Here is a 22,514-nt window from a genome sequence, read left to right as displayed (position 1 = left end):
ACGAGGCCCTGCGTGAACTCAACACTCAAGCCTCCATCTATAGCTAACGCACGAGGCCCCTGCGTGAACCCAACACTCAAGCCTCCATCCATAGTTAATGTATGGGGCCCTCGCGTGATCCCAACAGTCAAGCCTCCATCCATAGCTAACGCACGAGGCCCAGCATGAACTCAACACTCAAGCCTCCATCCATAGCTAACGCACGAGGCCCTTGCATGAACCCAACACTCAGCCTCCATCCATAGCTAATGCACGAGGCCCCTGCGTGATCCCAACACCCAAGCCTCCATCCATTCACTCGCTGGCTTCATTTCGTCATCTCAATGATGCTCGTGAAGCCTCCATCATGTCTGGGTGCTGGGGACTCAGAGAGGAAACCCAGAGCGAAGGTGACTAACTCACCCTACCCAGCATAGCTGGACACATGGATAAACCTGTAAAGACATGCCAGGCAGCCATGAGGGCGTGCAGAGGAGGTGATACATTTAATTTGACTGAGTTTGGGTTGAGTGAGAATGGCCTCCATAGGCTCATACATCTGAATATTTGGTCCCCAGCTGTTGGAACTGTATGGGAAGGAACAGGAAGTGTGACTTTGCTGGAGGAGGTGCGTCACTAGGGGCAGGCTTTGAGGTTTGGAAAGACCGCATCCCTGCTCTTTCTCTCTCTGACTCTGGTTGTGAATCAAGACATGAGCTCTCAGCTGTACCTTGCTCTGCCACCATGGACTCGAACCCTTTGAACCCATAAGCCCTATTCAATGCTTTCCTTGGTAAGTTGCTTTGGTCGGGGTGTTTTATCACAGTGATAGAAGGGTAACTAAGACACCAAGCTTTCAAACGGTTCCCCTCTGGCCTCCGAAGAGTCAGTCACGTTGTTACCCCCTGATCTTTAACTTTCCTGCCCTGGCAGGTAGGCTGGACTTGGCCACTTAGATCAGCGGTTCTCAACCTCTGGGTCGTGACCCCTTCCCCCGGGGTCGCATACAGGATATCCACATTATGATTCACAACACTGGCAAAATTGCAGCTATGAAGTCAAAGTGAAAATCATTTTTACGGTTGGGGGTCCGCCACGACATGAGGAACTGTAGTAAGGGGTCACCACATTGGGAAGATTGAGAACCACTGACTTGGCTGCATGTTTCCCTGGTAAACACACACAGGGCTGTATAAATACCACGATAATTCCAAACAATTTGAACGATTTTTTCATGTTGAAATGGTCACATTGCAAAGTTCCAAAGAAGACAAAGTGTTTCAGGATAAAACGGCATATATGAAAATAATTACCGGACGTGTTTCTTGAACACGTGCTGTTTCCGAGGCACTATCCGCCATGACTGACATGCATTTTCTTTTTTTTTAAAAAAAATATTTATTTATTTATTATGTATACAATATTCTGTCTGTGCGTATGTCTGCAGGCCAGAAGAGGGCACCAGACCTCATTACAGATGGTTGTGAGCCACCATGTGGTTGCTGGGAATTGAACTCAGGACCTTTGGAAGAGCAGGCAATGCTCTTAACCACTGAGCCATCTCTCTAGCCCCCTGACATGCATTTTCTTAAATACTTTGCAGGCAGCAAGATGAATTTCCCTCTGGGGCTTGAGTGATGCGGGCTGAGAAGTCTGAGAAGGGCCAGGCATTTGAGGGAGGCACTTCCGGTATCCAGCAGGCAGCCTGCGAGGTGCTGAACCCCGTGAAGGATTGTGGGAAGATGGCCTTTGCGGAAATGCGCACTCCCCTGCAAAATCTGTTTGGGCGCCACTGTCCTTGGGTTTCATTCAGCACTAGGTACAAACATGAGTAGTAGCTCAGCTCGTGACTCGTCGCTTATTGGACCCTTCTCCAAGGAGCTGGCTCGGGAAGGGTCTGATTTCCCGGGACCTAGCCGAGGAGTTCTCTGGGTGTGTTTGAGTGAATCAAGCAACAAAAGTAACTGACAGAAGGGAGCCCCGAAGGAAGACAAAGTGTTTCTGTGTTCCCTCTGTGGGCCCATTTTTCTTTTGTACATTTATATGTATGTATTGATGTTTATGTGTGTGGGCTCCTACATGCTGCAGGTGGGCTCCTGCGAGTCAGGGGGCAACTTATGGGGATGAGTTCTCTCCCTCTGCTAGGTGGGTTCCAGGGATGGAACTCGGATCCTCGGGCTTGGCAGCAAGCACCTTTACCTGCTGAGCCAGCTTGTTGGACCACAGACTCTTTTTCTTGTTACTTTTGTTGTAGGCTGAATGACAACCCAGATAGTCAAATCATTTGAACCTGTGATCATAACCATATTTGGGAATAGTTACATATATATTTATTTTCTTCTCTCTTTCTCTTCCTTTTATCTTTTAATTTTTGAGATAGGGTCTTATTCTATAAGCCCATGTAGCTGGCCTGGAACTCATTGTGTGGTCCACTCACGGCAACCATCTGAGTATTGCATAAGCTAGCTACCCTGCCTGGCTCTGCAGATGCTACTGAACGAAGAATCTCAAGATGCAGTCTGGACAGGGCATCTAAACTCAATGTCAATGTCTTGATAAGAGAAAGAAGACACCGGAAGAAGGGGAAGAGGGTCAGGAGGAGACAAAGACTGGGATTGTGCAGCCAGGGAAGTCTGAGAGCCAACAGACGCTGGAAGAGCAAGGAGGAACGACACCCCAAACTGTGGGAGAATACATTTCTGTTGCTTTCAGCTCCAGAGTTTGTGGTAATTTGATATGGCAGCCTTGGCAAACAAGCACAGCTCAGAAACAGAAATATGTTTTCTGTGAAATTCCACTGGGTCTTGGCACTGTGTGGGTTGAGCTAGGTACAATTTGGAATTTCCCAATAACTCATTTCTCAACAGACACCTGACCCTACACTGGGGCTCCGACCATGAGGAACTGCTCAATGTCTCAAAACAGGAGACCAGCATCGAAGCAGCTCAGATGCAATTCGTCTTCCCCTGAAAGTTAATACGTTTGCCTTCTATTTTAAGAAGCGGGGGAGGTACTGCGGAGATAGCTCAGTTGGTAAAGCCCTCACTAAACAACCATGAAGACCCGAGTTCCAGCTCCAGCATCTTAATAAAAACACTGGGCATGGCAGTGCATACCTTTAATCCCAGGGCTGGGGAGGCAGAGACAGGAGGATCCTGACCCGCCATCCTTGCCCTACTTGGTAGGTTTCAGGCTAGTGAGGGACTCTGTCTCAGAACACATGGGGGATGGTTCCTGATGAACAATACTGGAGATTGAACTGATCTCTTCACGCACACACACAAGTGCATGCACACCTGGACACATGCCAACGTGTAATACACACATCAACTTTTAATAATGGTGCTAGGAGTTGAACCCAAGCATCTACTCAACCACTGCACTTATATGCCCTCCCACCCAGAAAAAAAAGAATTTTTTTTTTTAATTTTTCGAGACAAGGTTTCTCTAAGCACTAACTGTCTTGGAACTAATTCTTGTAGACCAGGCTGGCCTATGAACTTACAGAAATCCACCAGCCTCTGCATCCCAAGAGCTGAGATTAAAGGCGTGTGCCACCACCGCTGGGCCAGTAAAAGAGTCTAGATCCATCTATTATACCCTAAGGTTCACGGGCACATACATTGGGCTATCTAGCACCCACAATGACACTATTACTATTCTACAGATGTATAAATTAGAGACTGGGGAGCTGACCTGCTCAGCGACATCGCTCGAAGGTGGCCGTCAGAATCCCAAACTGCCTGCTTCCTGTTGTGTCTGCCTCTCTGCTCTGAACACTGTGTTCTTTCTGCTATATCGGTCCAGGTGGTGGAGAAATTCACACTCTAAGGGGAGGGGGAAGATCAATATCCTGCAAAATGAATGAGTCAGAGCTACTTATAGACGCAACGGCGATAGCTGCTTCTAGGATCAAAGCAGTCCTCAGGAAAGAGAAGGCACCTGAGCTGTACCTTCACCTTCATTTCCTTACTCTCCGCAGGCAATGTGGATCCAGGGAGGAATCAGACAAGGTCCTCTGGGTGAGGAATTCACGCGTGCATGTTTGTTCAGAGAGGCAAAGTGGCAGTTTGTGTGTGGTAAATGCCTGTTAAAAGACAAAGTGGAGGTTGGTGTAGTGGCACACACTTGTAATCCCAGCACTGGGGTGGGGAGCTGAGGCAGACTGAGCTACATGGTGAGTACCAGGCGCGCCGTGTCTCAGCCGTCCTCACCCCCACAAAACAAAGACAACACAATAGAATCAACTGGATGGTGGTCGAGGCAAGGTCCCTAATTCAAAGTCCCAGAGAGGTGAGCGAAGTCTTTCTGAAGAAAGGACTCCTGCCACAGCAGAAATATGATGGCTAAGCAAGCTTTAGTCACCAGCAGTAAAAGTCTTTCTAGGCAGAGTGTAAGCAACCCACCCGCGGAGGTGAGACAGCCTCCTGAGTGGCTGGCACACGTCGTGGCTAAGCTTACTAGTACTAGAAGCTAGAAGGGGCGTGGACTTGTGGGTCTGAGTCGATCGTTGAAGAGCTGCTCGATGGATCTCCGGTCTCCGTGCTCTCACGGTGGCGGCTCCCTTCTCAACCATAACGCACGGCCTTTTGGTAAGTGGATGCGAACACTCGGGCAAGACAGACCATCCATCCCCGACTCCTTGGTGCCAAGCTGGTCCCCCGCCCTCCGCGGGAGGCCCTGTTACCATGGCAACTAGGTTAGGGCGGAAGTGGTTTTAGAAGATTGACTCTCACTAATCAGGTGACTCTCCAGACTTCTGCACGTGACACCGGAGCCCAGGCGCGCGCTCTACCTAATCGAGACGCCGTCCCTCTTTCAGCGACAACTGACAGCGCTGTAGAGCAATGGCCTAGGAGGCTCTCTTAGGAGACCCCACCTCTCCATAGGGAAGGGACCAATTAGGCAGAGGCAAAGAGAAGGACCGCCCCAGGTTTCGCCCGGGTTTGACAGACGCAATTGAGGCCATCACAGAGTCCCTCCGCCCCTAGCCATCGAGCCCGCGACGGATGGACTCGTTGTCCAATAGCACGTCCCTTGGCCGCCGCCGGGTCCCGCCCTCTCAGGGACGGAACCAATGAGCACGCCAGCTCCGGGCCGGGTAGAGGGGTTGCACTGCGGTAATATGGCTCTTCCTTAGCCAGCGGCGGTGTCAAGTCCGGGCGCCGAGCTGCCGGGGCTCTCGGGTGGTTCGTTTCTAGGCTGCAGGGGCTCGGCGGATAGCGGCTCCGGAGGCTGCGGCGGATGCTGGAGGACTGCCCGCCTGGCCGCTCGTCGGCCCCGGGGTCCAGATGAGCTCCTGTGCTTCGCTCGGGGGCCCGGTGCCCCTGCCACCCCCGGGCCCGTCCGCCGCGCTACCGCCCGGTGCCCCCGCGCGGGCCCTGCATGTGGAGCTGCCGTCCCAGCAGGTGAGGCGTCCGCGAGCCGGGGGGCGGAGAAGGCCGGGAGAGGAGGTCGGCTGGGCTCGCGGGACTGAGGAGAGCTGACAGGGGGAGGACCCCGCGTCCTGGGCTGGGGGAGCCGGGCGTTCCCGCGCTCAGACCTCTGCATCCCTCTGATAGGCGCCGGGGAGCCCTGCGTCCTGCCGGCCGACGCCGCGCTTTTCCTTTCGCTCCAGTGCCCAGGAGTCGGTTTTCTTGCACTTATTCTTTGCGTTATGGGGTGCTTCTTTCTGCTCCTCCTGAGGAAGGTATTTGGGACGTCGGGGTTTCTCTCCCAAGTCTCATATCCTCATGGCACACTTCACTCCCTCGGGTGAGCGCCTGGACGGAGGATCTGAAGTATGTATTCATATCTTGGATCTTAGGTTGCAGGGGTGTAAGGAGGACGACAGAACACTGACTTTGGGGAATCTGACAAAATTCTTGATGACACCCGCCTATCTATAGAGTATGACTTCTACTGCCCTCCCGCAGTCCTTCATGGGTGAGACTCTGCAGGGACCTTAGCACTGAAGAGGACCGGGAGAAACTGTCAGTCACGGAGAGGTTACCGTGCTACTAGGTCTGTGCAAAGTGCTCATTGAATCCTCACAACTCCGTGAGACAGCTGTTTTTATCATCCCGATTTTTCAGTTCTAGAAACAGGCTTGTCCACCGCCTTCCTGTTACTGGTGGGGCTGGGTTTCCTCAGACAGCGTCTGACTGCAGCCCTTGCACCGGGCATAGTTTGCTTGAGGCTTGAGCAGCGACTCCACCACCGTCCACAAGACAGAGCAAGCTTCCTTAGCCCCTTCCTGTAACTTTCCATCCTTGCCCGAGACAGGAAGGAGCTACACTAGAGCGCGGAGGCTAGAGAGGGCCAGGCAAGAAGTGGATCAGAACGTAAAGGAAGGGAAAGGTTGCACACCCCTCCACACTGCCTGCCCCCTCTACCCGGTGCCCTGCCAGTAGGGAAACATCATTAATAGCTGGAAGCAAGGCTCTGTGGTGGGAGAGGGCTTAAAAGATCAGAAGGCATGTGCCCTGGTTTTGTGGTGCGGTTGGGCAGGGACTTTGTGGAGAATATTAAGAGTTGGAAGGTGGTTTGGATTACATTTTGAGAGTGTGGCTGAAGAGAGTTGTATGTGGATTGGGCATCCAAGTGTGAATTTTTCTATGTGTGGGAGGTGGATTTCGAGGGGGTGCTGGGAGTTCAGGATCTAGATGGGCTTAGTCTAGGGGAACTATGAGAACGTGTGGGGTTGGAGAAGAGAAATCATCATTTATTGCACACAGCCTGCTCTGTGAATAACAGTTCACAGTTTAACACCAGGGGGAATAATCCAAGCAAACTGTCCATGGACTCAATTCATGTGTTTGTCGGGTTTCTGGGTTGCTGCTAATGGCCTAAGTTTGCAGCTGGATGTGGCATGAGCTTGGCAAGCTCTTTATGGCTTCCTGGGAGTGTCATCCTAACTGTTAGGCAACATATATAACAAAAACACATTCCTTCTGTGGTTGATATTAATTTAGCTTTCTAGATCAAAATTATTCATGTTTTGGAAAACTTTGTTTTGTTTTGTTTTTTTGTTTTTTGAGACAGGGTTTCTCTGTAGCTTTGGAGACTATCCTGGAAGTAGTTCTTGTAGACCAGACTGGCCTCGAACTCTGCCTGCCTCTGCCTTTCTAGTGCTGGGATTAATGGCGTGCGCCATCACTGCCTGACTGAAATAAATATTTTTTAACATAAGCATTTTGTTGATTAATATATTAATTTACTATATAACACAAGTTCCAATAGGGTTGACGTTATCTGCTTCTAGAAGAGATTTGAGTTTGCCTAGAAGAGCCCACAGAATTATGTATAAGACATAATTTTGGGAATTTTAATTTAAAAATTTTTAGCAGTATCTCACTGTTTAGCCCTTAGTCTGAAACTCACCCTGCAGACTAGGTTGGCCTTGAACTCAACTAGCTGGCCCCAGCCTCCCAAGAGGCTGGGATTACAAGTACGCACGACTACACCTGACTGACTGGCTTGTGCCACCCAGCCACCAAGCCTAGTTTGTTTTATTTTAATTTACATATCTAATCTGGAACCTTTCTTTTCACAGTTGAGTCTAGCCACGGTTCACTTACCCGTCCACTGGCTCTAACGTGACCATACTTTAGAGCTTCAGTCTCCTTTGCTTCTAGGTCCTCTCTGTTGAACTGTTAGTTATTTAAGCGAGAAGCTGTGGTCACACACTTTGAACATGTGCTGCTCTTTTATGTCTGGTTGATGTTTGTTATGTTTCAGTCAACTGGTATAGGCTCAGCCAAGGAGGAGCGAGCTGTACACACTTGGATTTAGGAGTTTTAAGATAATTTTTAAAATATAATTTATTTTTATTTTATATACATTGTTGTTTTGCATATATGTATGTCTGTGTGAGGTCTGTCAGATCTTGCAGTTACAGACAGTTGCTAACTGCCATGTGGGTGCTGGGAATTGAACTAGGGTCCTCTGGAAGAGCAGTTAGTACACTTAACCACTGAGCCATCTCTCCAGCCCTGCCCCCTTATTTTGGCAGAGACCTTTAATTTAATGTGTCCTTAATATTAAGCTTAACTGAGAGAATTTCTTTCCTCCTCCAAAGCGCCCCAGCCACATTCTCAGATACTTGGAATGCAGACATTTTTAGAGGCTTTTAGTGATTACCCTTTTGGAGGTCACATGTTCCTTTAAGAATTTATAAAAAGGGGCTGGAGAGAAGGCTCAGCAGCTAAGAGCACTGGCTGCTCTTCCAGAGGATCTGGATTCAATTCTGCCTGCTAGCTTATTGTCTGTAACCCCAGTTCCAGGGGCTTGATACCCTCATACAGACATACATGCAGGCAAAACACCAATGCACATAAAATAAAAATTAAAAATAGAGAGAGATGGCTCAACAGTTAGCACTGACTGCTCTTCCAGAGGACCGGGTTTAATTCCCAGCACCCACGCGGTGACTCACACCTGTCTGAACTACAGTTCCCTACACAGGCATACACATAGGCAAAACACCAATGCACATATAAATAAAAACGATTAATTAAAAAATAAAAAATATAAAACATTAAAAAAGGAATTCATAAAAGATACATACTCTTAGAAAATGTACTTATAAATACACGTGAACACCTAATCTTGCACGAGGCTTTGGTATTTTTGTTTAAATGGAAAACTTAAGATTGACTGTTCCTAACTTGGCTTACACCTTTTTATTTAAAAATATTACAGAATGTAGCTATTAGACTTTTCTCTTGCACGGTCTTCCATATAATGTGTATCACCCATATTTTTCATCTGTCTACATATGTGTGTTTGTGTGCATATTGGCGCACAAGCGTGTGGAGGCCAATGGACCTCCTGTGTCATCCCCGGGACACTGCCCCTTCTTTTGAGACAGGGTCTTAGTTTACGTTCTGCGGAACTCTTGCCTGAGGTTCCTGAGTGCTAGGATTGCAGGTGTGTGATATCACCCACTCCTCACTGTTGTAGGGTTTTGGGACTCTTTCCAGAAATTCTCTATTCCACTGCACCGCATGGCCGTGCGGAAGGATCTCGGAGTACACGTGATGTCCATAGGATGAAGTTAGCTCAGTGAAAACACAGGATAGGTAGTGTGTTTGTTTGCTTATAAGTCTTGACTTGCCTGGTGCTCAATAGATCAGGCTGGGCTCAAACTCACAAAGATTAACTTGCTGCTAATGATAAGATTAAAGGCGTGAGCTACCACTTCTGGCTCGCTTTCCCTCTCTCTCTCTCTCTCTCTCTGTGTCTGTGTGTGTGTGTGTCTGTGTGTGTGTGTGTGTGTGTGTGTGTGTGTATTTAAACCCATGGGAATCTTTCTATTCCCACTCAAACCATTGTAATAGAGCCGGTTTCTCTTTATTTTTGCCAACTTTGGATATTTCTAACCTGAGTTTATTGATTCAAACCATATATGTGTGGTCACCTGTACAAGTGTATGTACTTGGTATTTATGTATGTACTTGGTATTTAAATGTACATTTCTTTAGCTGTTGGTTTTCCTTTATTGCATGTTAGACAGTATGCTAAGCACATGGTCTCAGTTTTCCTGCCCAGCTTTCTGATTTTTAATATATTTACATATTTTGCTACTTGAATTTCCTCTGTGAAGCTTATGTTCACGTCCTTAGCATTCATTTTTCTAATTGTTTTTGGTTTTTCAAGACAGGGATTCTCTGTGTAGTAGTCCTGGCTGTCCTGGAACTCACTCTGTAGACCAGACTGGACTCGAGCTCACAGAGATCCGCCTGCCTCTGTCTCCTGAGTGCTGGGGTTAAAGGCGTGCGCCATTACCGCCTGGCCACTTTTCTAATTGTTTTGCTTATGGTTTTATTGTCTTGAAGACTCCTTTTTACTTTCTTTTTGTTTTTGAGAGAAGTGAGTTAGAGCTATTAGCCTTTATTATTATTATTATTATTATTAATTTTATCTTAGTGTGTGTTTCTGCTTCTGCGTTAGTTAGGGAGCATGAAACTAGGGGGTCAGAGAACAGCCTCCGGTGTTGGTTTCCACCTTGTTTCAGAAGGAGAACCTTGTTTTCCTGTGGCTTACGGCAGGCTAGATGCCTGCATTTTGTAACCGAGCCTTGCTTTGTGTTGGTCCTAGGGATCTGAACTCAAGCCCTCTCACTCCTAGGGCAATGCTTGCCCACCATCTCCCCTACTTGTGCCATTGCTGTCATCGAAGTCCTGGAATTGAAGCCAGGACCTCACACATGCTGGGCTACTCCTCTGTCGTCTGTCACCGAATTATAGCCTCAACCCTTTCTCTACTTTTTTTTTTTTTTGAAACAGGGTCTTACTGTATAGTTCTGGTTGGCCTGGAACTCACAGACCTACCTGCTTGCTTCTGTTTCCCCAGGGTGCAGGATTAAAGGCGTGCACCACACACCCAGCTCTTTTCTCTGTTTTTTGTTTGTTTTTGAGACAAGGTCTCATTAAATAGCCCAAGCTTGCCTTGAACTTCATCTGAGGCCCAGAGGGACCTTGAACTTAAAAAAAAATATTTTAGGTTTATTTTATGCTTGTGAGTATTTTGCTTGAATGTTTGTGCATCCCAGGTGTGTCTGGTACTTGCAGAGCATCCTGAAAAGGGAGTTGTAGGTAGGTGGCTGTGAGCTGCCTTGTGGGTGCTGGGAATTGAACCTGGGTCTTCTTCAGGAACAGTCAATGCTCTTAACCTCTGAGCCATCGGGCCAGCCCTCCGTTTTAATATTCTTTTTTTTTTTTTTCTAGTCAGGGTTCTCTAGCTTTGGAGCCTGTCCTGGAACTAGCTCTCGTAGACCAGGCTGGCCTCGAACTCACAGAGATCCTCCTCCCACCTCTGCCTCCCGAGTGCTGGGATTAAAGGTGTGCGCCATCACCGCCTGGCTCCATTTTAATATTTTTAGGTAAGGAGTTGGGCACCATCAAGAACATGCCCCCTGTGGTACAGCTGTCACTTCTTGGAACTTTTTCATCCTCCCAGGCATAGCCTGCACACTCAGGACACAGCTAGCTCTCCGTTTTCCTCCACACTCACCCTTGTGTGGCAAAACTCTCTTCTACTTTCTATGAATTTGACCATCTGGCTTCTGTGGGTACATGAATTCTCCGTGTTTGTGCTCTTGTGTCTGCCTGATCTCCCTCAGCGTGATGTTTCCAGGGTTCCGTCTTCATGGTGGCATGATCCTTGCTGTTCACCCGCCTATCTTCTGTGCGTAAATAACCGCGTGGCATTTAGTTGTCCTGCCTCCTTTCAGCTGTGACAGTTTCTTACACTTTTTACATTTACACCTTCTGAATTACCACCCCCGCTTTTTGATGCCCTTGACTGTTTTGAGTACTGGCCACATATTTTGTAGGATGTTTCTGTGCTGACATTAATATGAATTGTTTTTCATAGTGGGGGACTTCTTCCAGACCCATGTAGTTCTCCAGTGGATACCAGCAGTGTGACCTATAATTAATTTGTGATGTCAGCTACCTGGAGTTCACAGATTAAAGGCTCAGCCCTGCCCCCATGCCCTTCAGATGCCTATCTCAATCCCGGGCTTTCCAGAACTTCTGGACTCCCAAGGCCAGGAAAACCTTTCGGTTTACTGGTTCATTGTGGAGGAAATGGGGAGCAGCCAGATGGAAGAGAGCTGTGTGGGGAAGTGGGGGTGCTCACCCTCTGGGTTTCTGAGATCATTGTGTAAAGACTTTTGATGATTAACTCAGTGGCCAGCTCCTTTCCTGAGATGAGTGGGGCTGATAGTTCTAGCTACCTTGGAGCAGAGCCAGCATCACTTAACTAGACCAGAGGGCGCTCCCAGGAGATTGCTGTGTGAGGAACCAGGGACAAATGCCCGAGCCGGAAAGAAAGATTTCCCTTTGTATCCTTTGCTGGGAAAATTAGGAGGTAAAGTTCTGGGGACTGAAGACCAAGATGAGTGTTTACTGTGCATCACCACACAGCAGGTAGTGCTCCCATAGGCATTGGCATCACCACACAGCAGGTAGTGCTCCCCATAGGCATTGGCATCACCACACAGCAGGTAGTGCTCCCCATAGGCATTGGTATCACCACACAGCGGGTAGTGCTCCCCATAGGCACTGGCATCACCACACAGCAGGCAGTGCTCCCCATAGTCTCTGACATCAGCACACAGCAGGTAGTGCTCCCCATAGGCACTGGCATCGCCACACAGGAGGTGGTGCTCACCAGGGCTCCCATCTGGAAGCCTGTTCGTTGTGGAATATGATTTTAACTAGGCAAGATGTGTTACATTTGTTTATGCTGTAAAATATTACTTTAAATGTGTAAAGTTGTGGTTTTTATGCTTGTTTATGCTGTATTTGTTTAACTATGTAAGGATGTGTTGCGTTTGTTTCACCTTGCCTGCCTAAGGTACCTGATTGGTCTAATAAAGAGCTGGATGGCCAATAGCTAGGCAGAGAGATTAAGTAGGAGGAGAAATTTAGGCTCAAGAAGAATGAGAGGAAGCTGGGCAATGGTGGTGCACACCTTTAATCCCAGCACTCAGGAGGCAGGTGAATCTCTGTGAGTTCAAGGCCAGCCTGGTCTACTAGAGCTAGTTCTAGGACAGCTAGGGCAGGAGAAAACCTGTCTCAAAAAATCAAAATCAAAAACAAACAAACAAAAAAACAGAGGAAGAAGAGAGGGGAGAATGAGGAAGCTGCCCAGGGACATAAGCCAGGCAGACACCAGCCAGCCAGACTTAGAGACTGCAGGAACGTAAGACCAACAGAAAGATAAGAAACCCCAAGGCAAAGGTAGATAAAGAGAAGTCAGTTATTTTAAGTTAAAAAAGTTATCCAGAAATGAGCCTAAGCTAGGCCAAATATTCATTACTAAGAAGTCTCTGTGTCATGATTTGGGAGCTGGTTGATGGCCAAAATCAAAAGCCTGGTTGGTACATCTGCTCATTCTGTCCCACTCTTCCCTAATAGGCTCCTTGGGACCAAGTTGCTCTGTGAAGATCACACTTAAAGAGTGGGGATTTGTTCCCCCACTCCCTTGGGAACAGAGTATCTACATAAATTATTTCCAGTGATACACTTTTACAGATGAGGAACCTGAGGGCTAAGTGATTGACTTTCTCTCTCTCCCTCCTTACCCCCCTCCCTCCTTCCCTCCCTCTCTCTTTCCCTTCGTTCCTTCTTTCTTACTCTTTTTCCTTTTGGAGACAGGGTTTCTGTGTATATCTCTGTTGTCCTGGAACTCGCTCTGTAGAACAGGCTGGACTCGAACTCACAGAGATCTGCCTGCCTCTGCCTCCTGTGTGCTGGGATTAAAGGTGTGCACCACCATGCCCAGAGAGGTCTTAGGTGACTTTCTTAAAAGTCAAAGGGAGCGTCCACTTTAGGGACTGCCTGTAGCCACCCACTCTGTAGGGTTCTGATGAAAAGGTTTTAAAATGCCCAAATGTTTGTGGCCATCATGTTTTATATTTAACTCCAACAGCATCTGCACTTAGCAGTGTGTTGATTATGAAGTAGTAACGCAGTATTTAGTTGCTTATGTGACTTCCCTTAAAGAATGAAATAGTTTACAGAGTTGATTAATTACTATATAGCTAGGCTGGCCTTGAACTCAAAGAGATCCATCTGCCTTTGCCTCCCAAGTTCTGGGATTACAGGTGTACATCGTCATACCTGGACATATGTCTCTGATTTTTTTTTCTAGTCTTGTTGTGTTGGTAAGGCCAGGGTAGGCACGGGAAAGCTGGGTCTTACTGGGGAAAGATGCCTCTTGCAGCACAATGCTCTGCTCTGTAGCATTATTCATTTCCTAAATATTTATCAAACCTCTTGACCGAAGCAAGGAACTGCAATCTATAGTTGTGTCTGTAAAATGAAAGCATGGGAACTGAGCAGGGTTGGTTCTTGTAACCAAACCACGGGGAAACTTTGGGAACTTCCGATGTCACATCTTCAATTCACTGTTTTCTATGACAGAATTCCATCAAGAATTTAAGTTCTTATTTTGTTGTTATTTTTTGTTCTTCCCGAGAAAATGTTTAGCTTTTCTGTGAAGGGGAAAGCTATTTTCTTATTTGTGTTTATGTAAAGATTTCTTCTCAGAATCACAGTTCTTAGTTCTTGGTTAGAAAATCCAGAAGTGAAAGTGACTGGGAATAGAACAGAATTGAAAGTCGGGGCTGCAGCGAGCGCTGAGATGACAAAATTTACATCCTCACAGTTTCCAAGTGCGCATCTTACTTTTGTATTTATTTTGAGACAGTCTATGTAGCCCTGGCTGTCCTGGGAGTTACTGTGTAGACCAGGCTGGCCTTGAAAACGTAGAAACTCAGGCTGGCCGTGGTGGTGTGCACCTTTAATCTCAGCGCGGGGAGCAGAGGCAGGTGGATCTCTGAGTTCAAGGCCAGCCTGGTCTACAAGAGCTAGTTCCAGGACAGAGAAACCCTGTCTCAAAAACCAAAGGGAAAAAAAATAAAAACCAAAATGAAAAGAAAAGAAAACATAGAGACTTAGCTATGTACCTCTGCCTCTCAAGTCTTAGGATCAAAGGTGTGTGCAGCAGAATGGGCCACAGATGTTTGTTTTTGAGACAGGTTTCTCTGTGTAGCCCTGGCTTTTCTGGGACTCTGTGTAGACCAGGCTGGCATTGAATACACGGAGATCCATCGGCCTCCTGCCTCCCGAGTGTGTGCCACTACTCACTGTCCAGCCAGATGTGTATTTTTAATACACCGTGGTAATTCTACCTGCAAGCCAAGACACACTTCTGCTGTGGCAAACAGGTAATGGTCAATTTCAGTGTACTGGGATGTGTACAGTTAGAGACTTTGAGTTACTTTAGAAAAATTAAAGACATATATTTTAAAAATATGGGTTGTATACTTTAGGTTTCATGGCGTTGCTTCTGTCCTGTGTTGCCAGAGTTGTTTACTTACTTACTTTTTGATTGGATTTAAAATGATAGTGCTCTTTTTTAATCTGTAGTTAACACTGTTTTCCATGTGACTCTGAGGCCGGAACTAAGTTTTGGAATAATGGAATTTTACAGATTGAAAAAAAAAAAAACCAAAAGACCAAACCCTGAAATTATTTGCTGTGAGCGTGCTCTGGAGACCTCAGGTTCTCTGTTGACAATCTGTGGAATCTCCTGATCTTCAGCACCTGGGTCGCCTGGTCAGGACCGTGCGTGCTGAGAATTTGTTTAACTTCTCTTTAGACTTTAACATAGTGTCCCCCAGTTTTGGTGACATTAGGCTGGAACCAAAATGGGGTGGTGGTATTTGTTTTAGACTTCCCTTTAAGGGCAAACTTAAACACTGAGATTCTGCCCCTGCCCATTCATGGTGTGAACCAATGAAACTTGGAAATGCCCCCTCCTCTGGACTCCGGGGCTGCTCTTCCTGTTTTGTGTCTGGCTTTACCCAGTCTGTCCCTTTCTGAATGTTCTTGGGAGCAGTGAACTCTCCACCTTCTGAAGTTTCGGAAATGGCAAACATCTGGTGGCTGCAGTTTCCCCCGTGCCAGCAGCTTGGCACTGTGGATATTTAGTGCCGATTGCTGTGGATGCAGTGTTTGTCAGGGCTGAGATGAATAACCCGGAAGCCGAACATTGGAACCCAGCACTCACTGTTCCATCCGTGGAAATGGTAGCATTCCCCCCCCCCCCGCCCCCCTTATGGTGTTTAGAATATTCTAAAAGATGTGACCAGACCTTTTAAAATAACAAGATACATCAGGAAGTCAAAACTAGTGTCTACCTTTGGTGGTCCATGGGTTCCTGAGTAAGGAAAAAGTGAGCAAGTAAAAGAAACGGGAATCCCAATTTAACTTTTTCTATGAAAAACTTGGTGACTTTTACCATGACTGAATGTTTGGTGACTGAGCGATTGATTCTGAGCTCTAAAAGAGTTGAGCGTGTTTACACTAGCCAGTGTTGAAATCAGTTCTGAGCACTGGGTAGGAAAGACTAAGACTGACCAGTTGGCCGTGTCCTGGGTAGGTGTTTGTGAAGTGCCGTCTCTGACTGCTCTGGCGCTGGCCCTGAAACTGGACGTTGTGATTCCATCGGCCTGACTGCCTTGGAGAGGATATGGATTATTTCCTTCCTCAATTCCAAACATTCTTTGTATGAGAGCTAATCTTGAGAAATCTTTCAAAAGTCTCGGAGATGAAAATGGTGTAGTTTAGACTCACAATCGTCTCCCGGAAACATTGTCACTGCTCAAGGTGCACGAACCTGCCAGGTTGCTTTGTAGGCTCAGGCGTGGTGGGCAGGCAGGTGTGGGTGTTCATGAGAGGCCGAGGGTAGGCTGTGTGATTGCACTCACAGGAAGGCATTTCGGGCTTCTTTCCATGAAGTGACTAAATGGAGTTTATTCTGTGTGGAGGATTTTCCAGACAATAGGAGAAGAGCCAGCTGCCTCTGTTACTCTGGAGAGATTAATTTGTCTCCCCCAGAAGATACCATAGTTCTTAGATTTGTAGAATTGCAGAATTATTCTTTTTTAGAAATATTTTCTAATTGCGTATTTATTTATTTTGTGTGCATATGTGGTGGTCATAGGACCACTTTCAGGGGTCTGTTCCACCAGTTGAGTCCTGAGGGGACCGAACTTGGGTTGTCAGCCTCCACGGGAAGAACCATCTTGTTGACCTGGAATGTACTGTTCAGTTTAAGGTGGCCTCAGATTCCTGTCAGTCCTCGTGTCTCAGTCATCCTAGTGCAAAGATTACAGACAGGCCTTTGTCACTGTGCCTAGGTGTTAAACTTCATTGTCAATCGAATGATTGTATTACTGGGATGGAACTAAGGGGTTTTGCTCTGCTGACCCCTACTGAGCTATAGTTGCCGATTTCCCTGGTTCTTTGGCTCAGTTCTGAAGCTGTCTACCTGGAGTTAGTCTTAGATCCTGGAAGCTGGGGATTGATTCTTACAAGATTTCTGCTTCAGACTGTAGCTGCAAGTCATGGGCCATTGTAATCAGGGAGCTCCCATCTCTCTGTCCGTGGGTTCAGCTGTTTGCTGAAACTCTACAAACCAGCTCACCATTTTACAGCCTGTAGCACAGGAACTCCACATGTAGAGAATCACAGAATAAGGTTTGGAGAAGGGTCTGGGGGTGATCCGAACATGTGTTTGTCCAGAACCTCCTGTAGGGCTTCACAGTAATTCTGTTACACAGACATGCCTATTAACTGTCATGATGACTTCTGTCCCTTTGTAGGTCAGGGGTTAGGGTAGAAACAGCCCTGGCTGTCCTGGAACTCCCTCTGTAGACCAGGCTGGTCTTGAACTCAGAGATCTGCCTGCCTCTACCTCCCGAGTTCTGAGAGTAAAGGCATGTGCCACCACCGCCCGGCTGTGCCTTGGTCTTTTATGTGGAAGCTTCTGGGCCTCATATTTCTATCTAGCTGGCTGACTGAATGACCTGTACAGAACTTTTCCTCTTGTATTAGCTCTCTGCTAAAAGAAAAACAATCAATTCTCCCTCCCCCAAATAATCATTTCATGAAGAGAAAAGGTTTGCCTTGAAGATTTGGAGGTTTGGAAGTTCCAGTCTGAGATTGGTCAGCCTCATTATTTTGCCCTTACAGTGAACCAGTCTGGGCTTGAGCACAGCAGCAGAAAGCTGCCCATCCATTGGGATATGGAAGGGAGGAGGAAGGGGCTGCCATCCCACCATCCCTCCAGGGGAACACGGCCTGACTCCCACTAGATCTCAGCCCTTACAGGTCATTCTGCTTCCCAGTGGTGTAAACGGGGGACCAAGCCATGAACACAGCATTTGGAGATGCTTTAGACCTGTCCCCTTCAGGTCAGCATCCAGCTGCTGTCCAGGTATTAATTACATTTATAATAATTTTGCCTTTATAACTGTCAATGCGGCTCAGTAGCAAAGCTCTGGATTTTCATTCCAAGCAGTAGAAGGAAGGAGGGGAAAAAAGAGAGAAGAAAACCAACCAACCACAAAACCTCATCTTGGTCATGTGATGCTCACCTGTAATCTTAGTACTGGGGTTTTTCAGTTGCTTCTTGTAGTGGTGGTATTCAGAGGTGTTGCTAACAAATCCTGAGTAGTTAATGAGACTCTAAACTATTCTGGTTTGTTGGGCTGTGGCATGCAAGGGGAACTTTGTAAAAATGAGAGTGTTTGTGGGTGCTGAGGGCTTGGGGACTGAAGATTCCACTTGAGCTTTGGCGCCTTCAGACTTTTAGTGAAGCTTGACCAGAATGGGAAGAGTAAGAGGACCTCACTACACAAAGGAGTGTGGGTTCGTTTCACAGAAAGTAAAGAAATCAAAGTTCCGGCTTAGAACTTTGCTTAGCCTATGCCCCGGGCCAGCATGTTCAAGGTCAATGTGTCTCAGTGCTGTGAACCTTCGTAAGAAATTGTTGTCGTGTCTGCAGCCGGACGTCTGCTTTCAGAAGATGAAGCTGATGCACAGGCTGGAGAGGGAAGCTGCTTTTCCTGGTGTGATGGGAGCTTTGAGGCAGTGAGTTACAGACGTCAAGGGAAGAGCAGATGCCCATCATGCTGAGGAGACAGTGCTGAGCGTGGCTGGTTACAGCTGGGTTACACAGGAGACCTGAAAGCAGGGTGTCTGGGAGGCAAGCTTGGTGCACCCATCCAAGAAATCAGGCCTGTGGCCCAGTTTCACTTTTGCTTCTTACTGACAATGCGAATGTGAGTATTCCCTTTTCTTCAGTCTCAACTTTCTCATCACAAAGCGAGTCTGCTGGAAATCTCTGCTTCCATGAAAACAAGCATTTGAAGTGCCGGGACCTGGTTAAAATAGGGTTCTGGGGGTCAGTGCCGTGTTAGGACTGTGTTCCCAGGGGATGAGGGCTCAGGTGACCCTCAGGACCTCAGCCCCGAAGTTCTGGGATTCTCTTCGTTGACCGTTTCTGCATCAGACCCTTGTTTTATTCTCCTTTCTTGTCTTTGTGGAGATGAATCCTGAATCTGCCTCTTTCTGTTAATCCTAGGTCCGGTTACCTTTTCCACCGATAGCCACGCCCCTTCCCACGGACCCATCAGCTCATTTTCATAAATTTCTTCACCGTTTTCGCAGAGAGCTCTCACAGCCCTTGCCTTATTCCCCAGTAGCCAGCACAGGTACACAGATGGAAGGGAAGCGGCCAGTGGTTTGCTCACTGGAGAGTGTAGAACAACCCTCAGTCCAGGGTTACTGGTTGTGATTAGGCTCCTCCCACTGAGTCGCCCTCGTGCAGGGATTGGCCACCACCTACGTCTGCATTGAAAGATTTGTTGCCATCTGTTTTTTTTTTTTTATATAAGTATGAATTTATTTTTCATTTAAAAGTAGGGAATAAATTTCTATGCTTTCTCATGTAAAATGCGTATAAAAGAATACAGTGCCCAGTCACCCCACCCCTGTGTTCTCTCCTGGGGAAGTGTATCATTGAAATCTTTTCTCTCTGTGAAACACACACAGCAGTACAGTGATGGTGTGGACTATTGAGAGACTAACACATCTCGACTATTGTTCCTTTTTTTTTTTTTTTTTTTTTTTGGTTTTTCGAGACAGGGTTTCTCTGGCTTTGGAGCCTGTTCTGGAACTAGCTCTGTAGACCAGGCTGGTCTCGAACTCACAGAGATCCGCCTGCCTCTGCCTCCCGAGTGCTGGGATTAAAGGCGTGCGCCACCATGGCACGGCTCGACTATTGTTCCACACCACCACGGATTCCTTGTTCTTCATGGCCGTGCGTGCTGCCTTTTTCCCTCTAGGATCTCCAACTTAGCTACCAGTGGATACAGTTAAAGTTCTTTGCAGTTTTCCGCTGATACCTAAGATAATCAGCTTACAGAGAGTGTAATATTTTGGGTCACGGATTTTGAGATCTCAGTCTGTGGTCAGGTGACTTTGGTCCTGTGGTGGGTGCTGCCGATTATGGCAGGGAGCACTTCCTGCAGCAGAGAGTCACTTCTCCCTCAGCGAGAAGCCAAAGAAGACACACCTCCAGTGATCCTGCTCGCCCCGCCCCCTGCGGCCTCTTAAAGCATCACTCTGGGGGGGACAGACCTAGACCTGAAAGAGCACCCCAGATCTAAACTTTACTTGGTAGAGGCAGGAGGGTCAAGGCCAGCGTGAGACCTTGTCTGCCCCCAACCAACCACTGCAAAAGAAGAAAGTGTCATATCGCATATCTGCAAGTCTATATTTGGTCTGCATGGGGAAGTGGAACTGTGTAGAAGGCATGCGCATGCACATCTGTTGCCCAGAGATGGCGAGGTCGGCATTCGCTGACGGCTTCTGCCAGGTGCGCTGCTGTCCGCAGAGTGCCTGCCTCGCCTCAAGATGATGTTAGCCCCCTCGACAGGAGTTTCATTACACTGGTTTTGTGCACAAGGCTCTTTCCATGTTTGAGTACTCTTTGGATTATCTATTCATGTTCCTCCCCAGTAGCTGGGATTTTCTTGGGAATTGTGAAATTGCTTTGGTTGCTTGAGTTTAAATATTTTCCTCAGGTTATTTTCTTCCTTTTGCTTTGAAATTGGCCATTTTGTCACAAAGTTTGCCTTGTGTTTTCTTGAGAGAGAGTCTCACTCTGTAGCCTAGGCTGGCCTTGAACTCAGTGTGTAGCCCAGGTTGACCTCGAATTCAGTGTTGGGACGGTGGGTGAGCTGCCGTGTTCTGCTACCGAGTATAATTTTAAACCATTAAAAATTTTTGTACTCTTTTAAAAAACTTCTTAAATTTTATTTACTTGTTATCGTGTGTGTGTGTGCGCGCACATGTGTGTGGTATAGTGTACAGATATAAGCATGCTACAGCACATGAGTGGAGGTTAGTGAACCACTTTGGGGTATTGGTTTTCTCCTTCCTCTGAAGGTCCTAGGGATGAAACTCAGTTTGTCAGGATGTGTGACTCAGTTTACCCACTGAGTGTCTTCCTGACCGCTAAAGCATTTTTATGTAGTACCTTATTTTTCTCTTATTGCAGCTAAGTTAATTTTGTGTCTTTACTAGATCTTTAAACTTAAGAAGTTTCTTTGGGTACTTTTTTTTTTTTTTAATACCAGGCTGGCCTTGAACTCACAGATCCACCTGCCTCTGCCTTTCAAGTGCTGGCGTTAAAGGCGTGCACCACCACACCCAGCTCATTTCAGTATTTTTAAATTGATTCTTAAAAAATTAAAGAAAAATATTTTAGCAAAAAAACATAAAAGTTGTACATATTTATGGGGTACTGTGTGATGTTTTGACGTAAGTACACTTGTATTCTTTATGATGACATCAAAAATTGTCTTGTAGCTTTTCAAGATTTATAGTGAGCCAGGCATGTTGGCGCATGCCCTTAATCCCAGCACTTGGGAGACAGAGGCAGGTTGATCTCTATGAGTTTGAGGCTATCCTGGTCTACGTAGTGGATTGTAGTGAGATCTTGTTTGTTTGTTTTTTTTTTAAAGATTTATTTATTTATTTTATGTATATGAGTGCTCTGTCTGCATGTACAATTTTATTCCAGAGGAGGGCAAATGGAAGAGAAAGGAAGGCAGGTTCGAGGAGTAAGAAAGCAGAGAAACACCCGACCTTCAGAGGCTTAGCCATGGCGAAGCCTGTTTCAGGATTTATCAGTTCTCAGGAAGTGGCTTCATTAAACTAATTCTCAGGCTGATTTAAGGTTAAGCAGAGTTAAGGTTAAAGTTTCTAGTTGAGAAGCTGTGTGATCCATCTGTGCCAGTGAAAGTACTCAGGTACCAGCAGAATTGGCTTGTGTTTCATGGCCAATACACAGTTGGGTTAAGTCTGTGACACTGACTCTTGGCACGCTTGCTTAGGGCTGGAGGTCTCTAAAGCTTTCATCTCTCAGAATTTCCTCAGGGGTCCTTCAGGTGGGACTCAGGTGGAAATTGCCGCAGTGCCCAAGGGGCTTCCCTGTTTTTGAAGGGTCTGACTTGATAGCTCACATCCCGCCTCAGTGATTGTCTTTGCCTTCTTTGGAAATGTAGGAAACAAATTTTATCCAAAGTTTCATTTTCTTCCATAAAGTTAAAACAAACGAACAAGAACCCAACTTTACCTGAGCTAGCCTGGGTCTTAGCCCTTGCCTTACCTGCCAGTGAGCGTGGTTCAAGGCGGAGAATGAACGCCTGAACCAAGAAGGCAATGCAGTGGGAGTACTGAGTGCCGACAGAGAATGAGAAGGCATTTCTAATGCAGACACTGTGGAGAAACCTCATAATGTCTGTGCTAGCAGCCAGCATGCCTGCGGTGGCTTTTCTATCAGTCCACGAGTTGAGATTGGTATTTACGTCGTTAAAGGGCTGTGAGCAGGCTGGAAAGAAACCTGCAGCGGCCGATGTGCCCGGAAAGCTTAGAAGTCACGCTGAGGCCCTTTCAAGTCTGCAGACCCCTGATCTCTGATACTCAGGGAATATAATTGTATTCCTTTCTATGAATAGTTAACATTTTCCCCTTTGGCATTTCATACCCATACTTAAGTGACCTTTTTAAAATGGTAATAAGTTTCTGTTATGGATATATTACCATTTGAGCATGTTTATTGATTTTTGCTTTTTAAACAGTACTGTAAATTTTTTTTAATTTATTTATTTATTAAAGATTTCT

At 46.8% G+C, this 22,514-nt stretch overlaps 1 protein-coding gene across 2 annotated transcripts in view; it reads left to right on the top strand.

Annotated features, from left to right (window-relative positions):
- Positions 1 to 5,081: 5,081 nt before the first annotated feature.
- LOC121459049 (UV radiation resistance-associated protein) overlaps positions 5,082 to 22,514 on the top strand; it is a 215,635-nt gene continuing 198,202 nt past the window's right edge. Inside the window, exon 1 of one of the 2 annotated variants that reach the window (XM_041668552.1) lies at positions 5,082 to 5,387. In XM_041668552.1, coding sequence (XP_041524486.1) covers positions 5,271 to 5,387 — 117 coding nt within the window. In that variant the 5' untranslated portion in view covers positions 5,082 to 5,270. The remainder of the gene's footprint in view (positions 5,388 to 22,514) is intronic. The other variant, XM_041668550.1, reaches the window with a different exon arrangement.

This window comes from Microtus oregoni, unplaced genomic scaffold, assembly GCF_018167655.1.
Source record: "Microtus oregoni isolate MIOR12 unplaced genomic scaffold, Mior012 000018F_ref0000195, whole genome shotgun sequence".
NCBI lineage: Eukaryota > Metazoa > Chordata > Mammalia > Rodentia > Cricetidae > Microtus > Microtus oregoni.
Note: the sequence above shows the minus strand (reverse complement) of the source record. Positions and strands in the feature narration are given on the sequence as shown.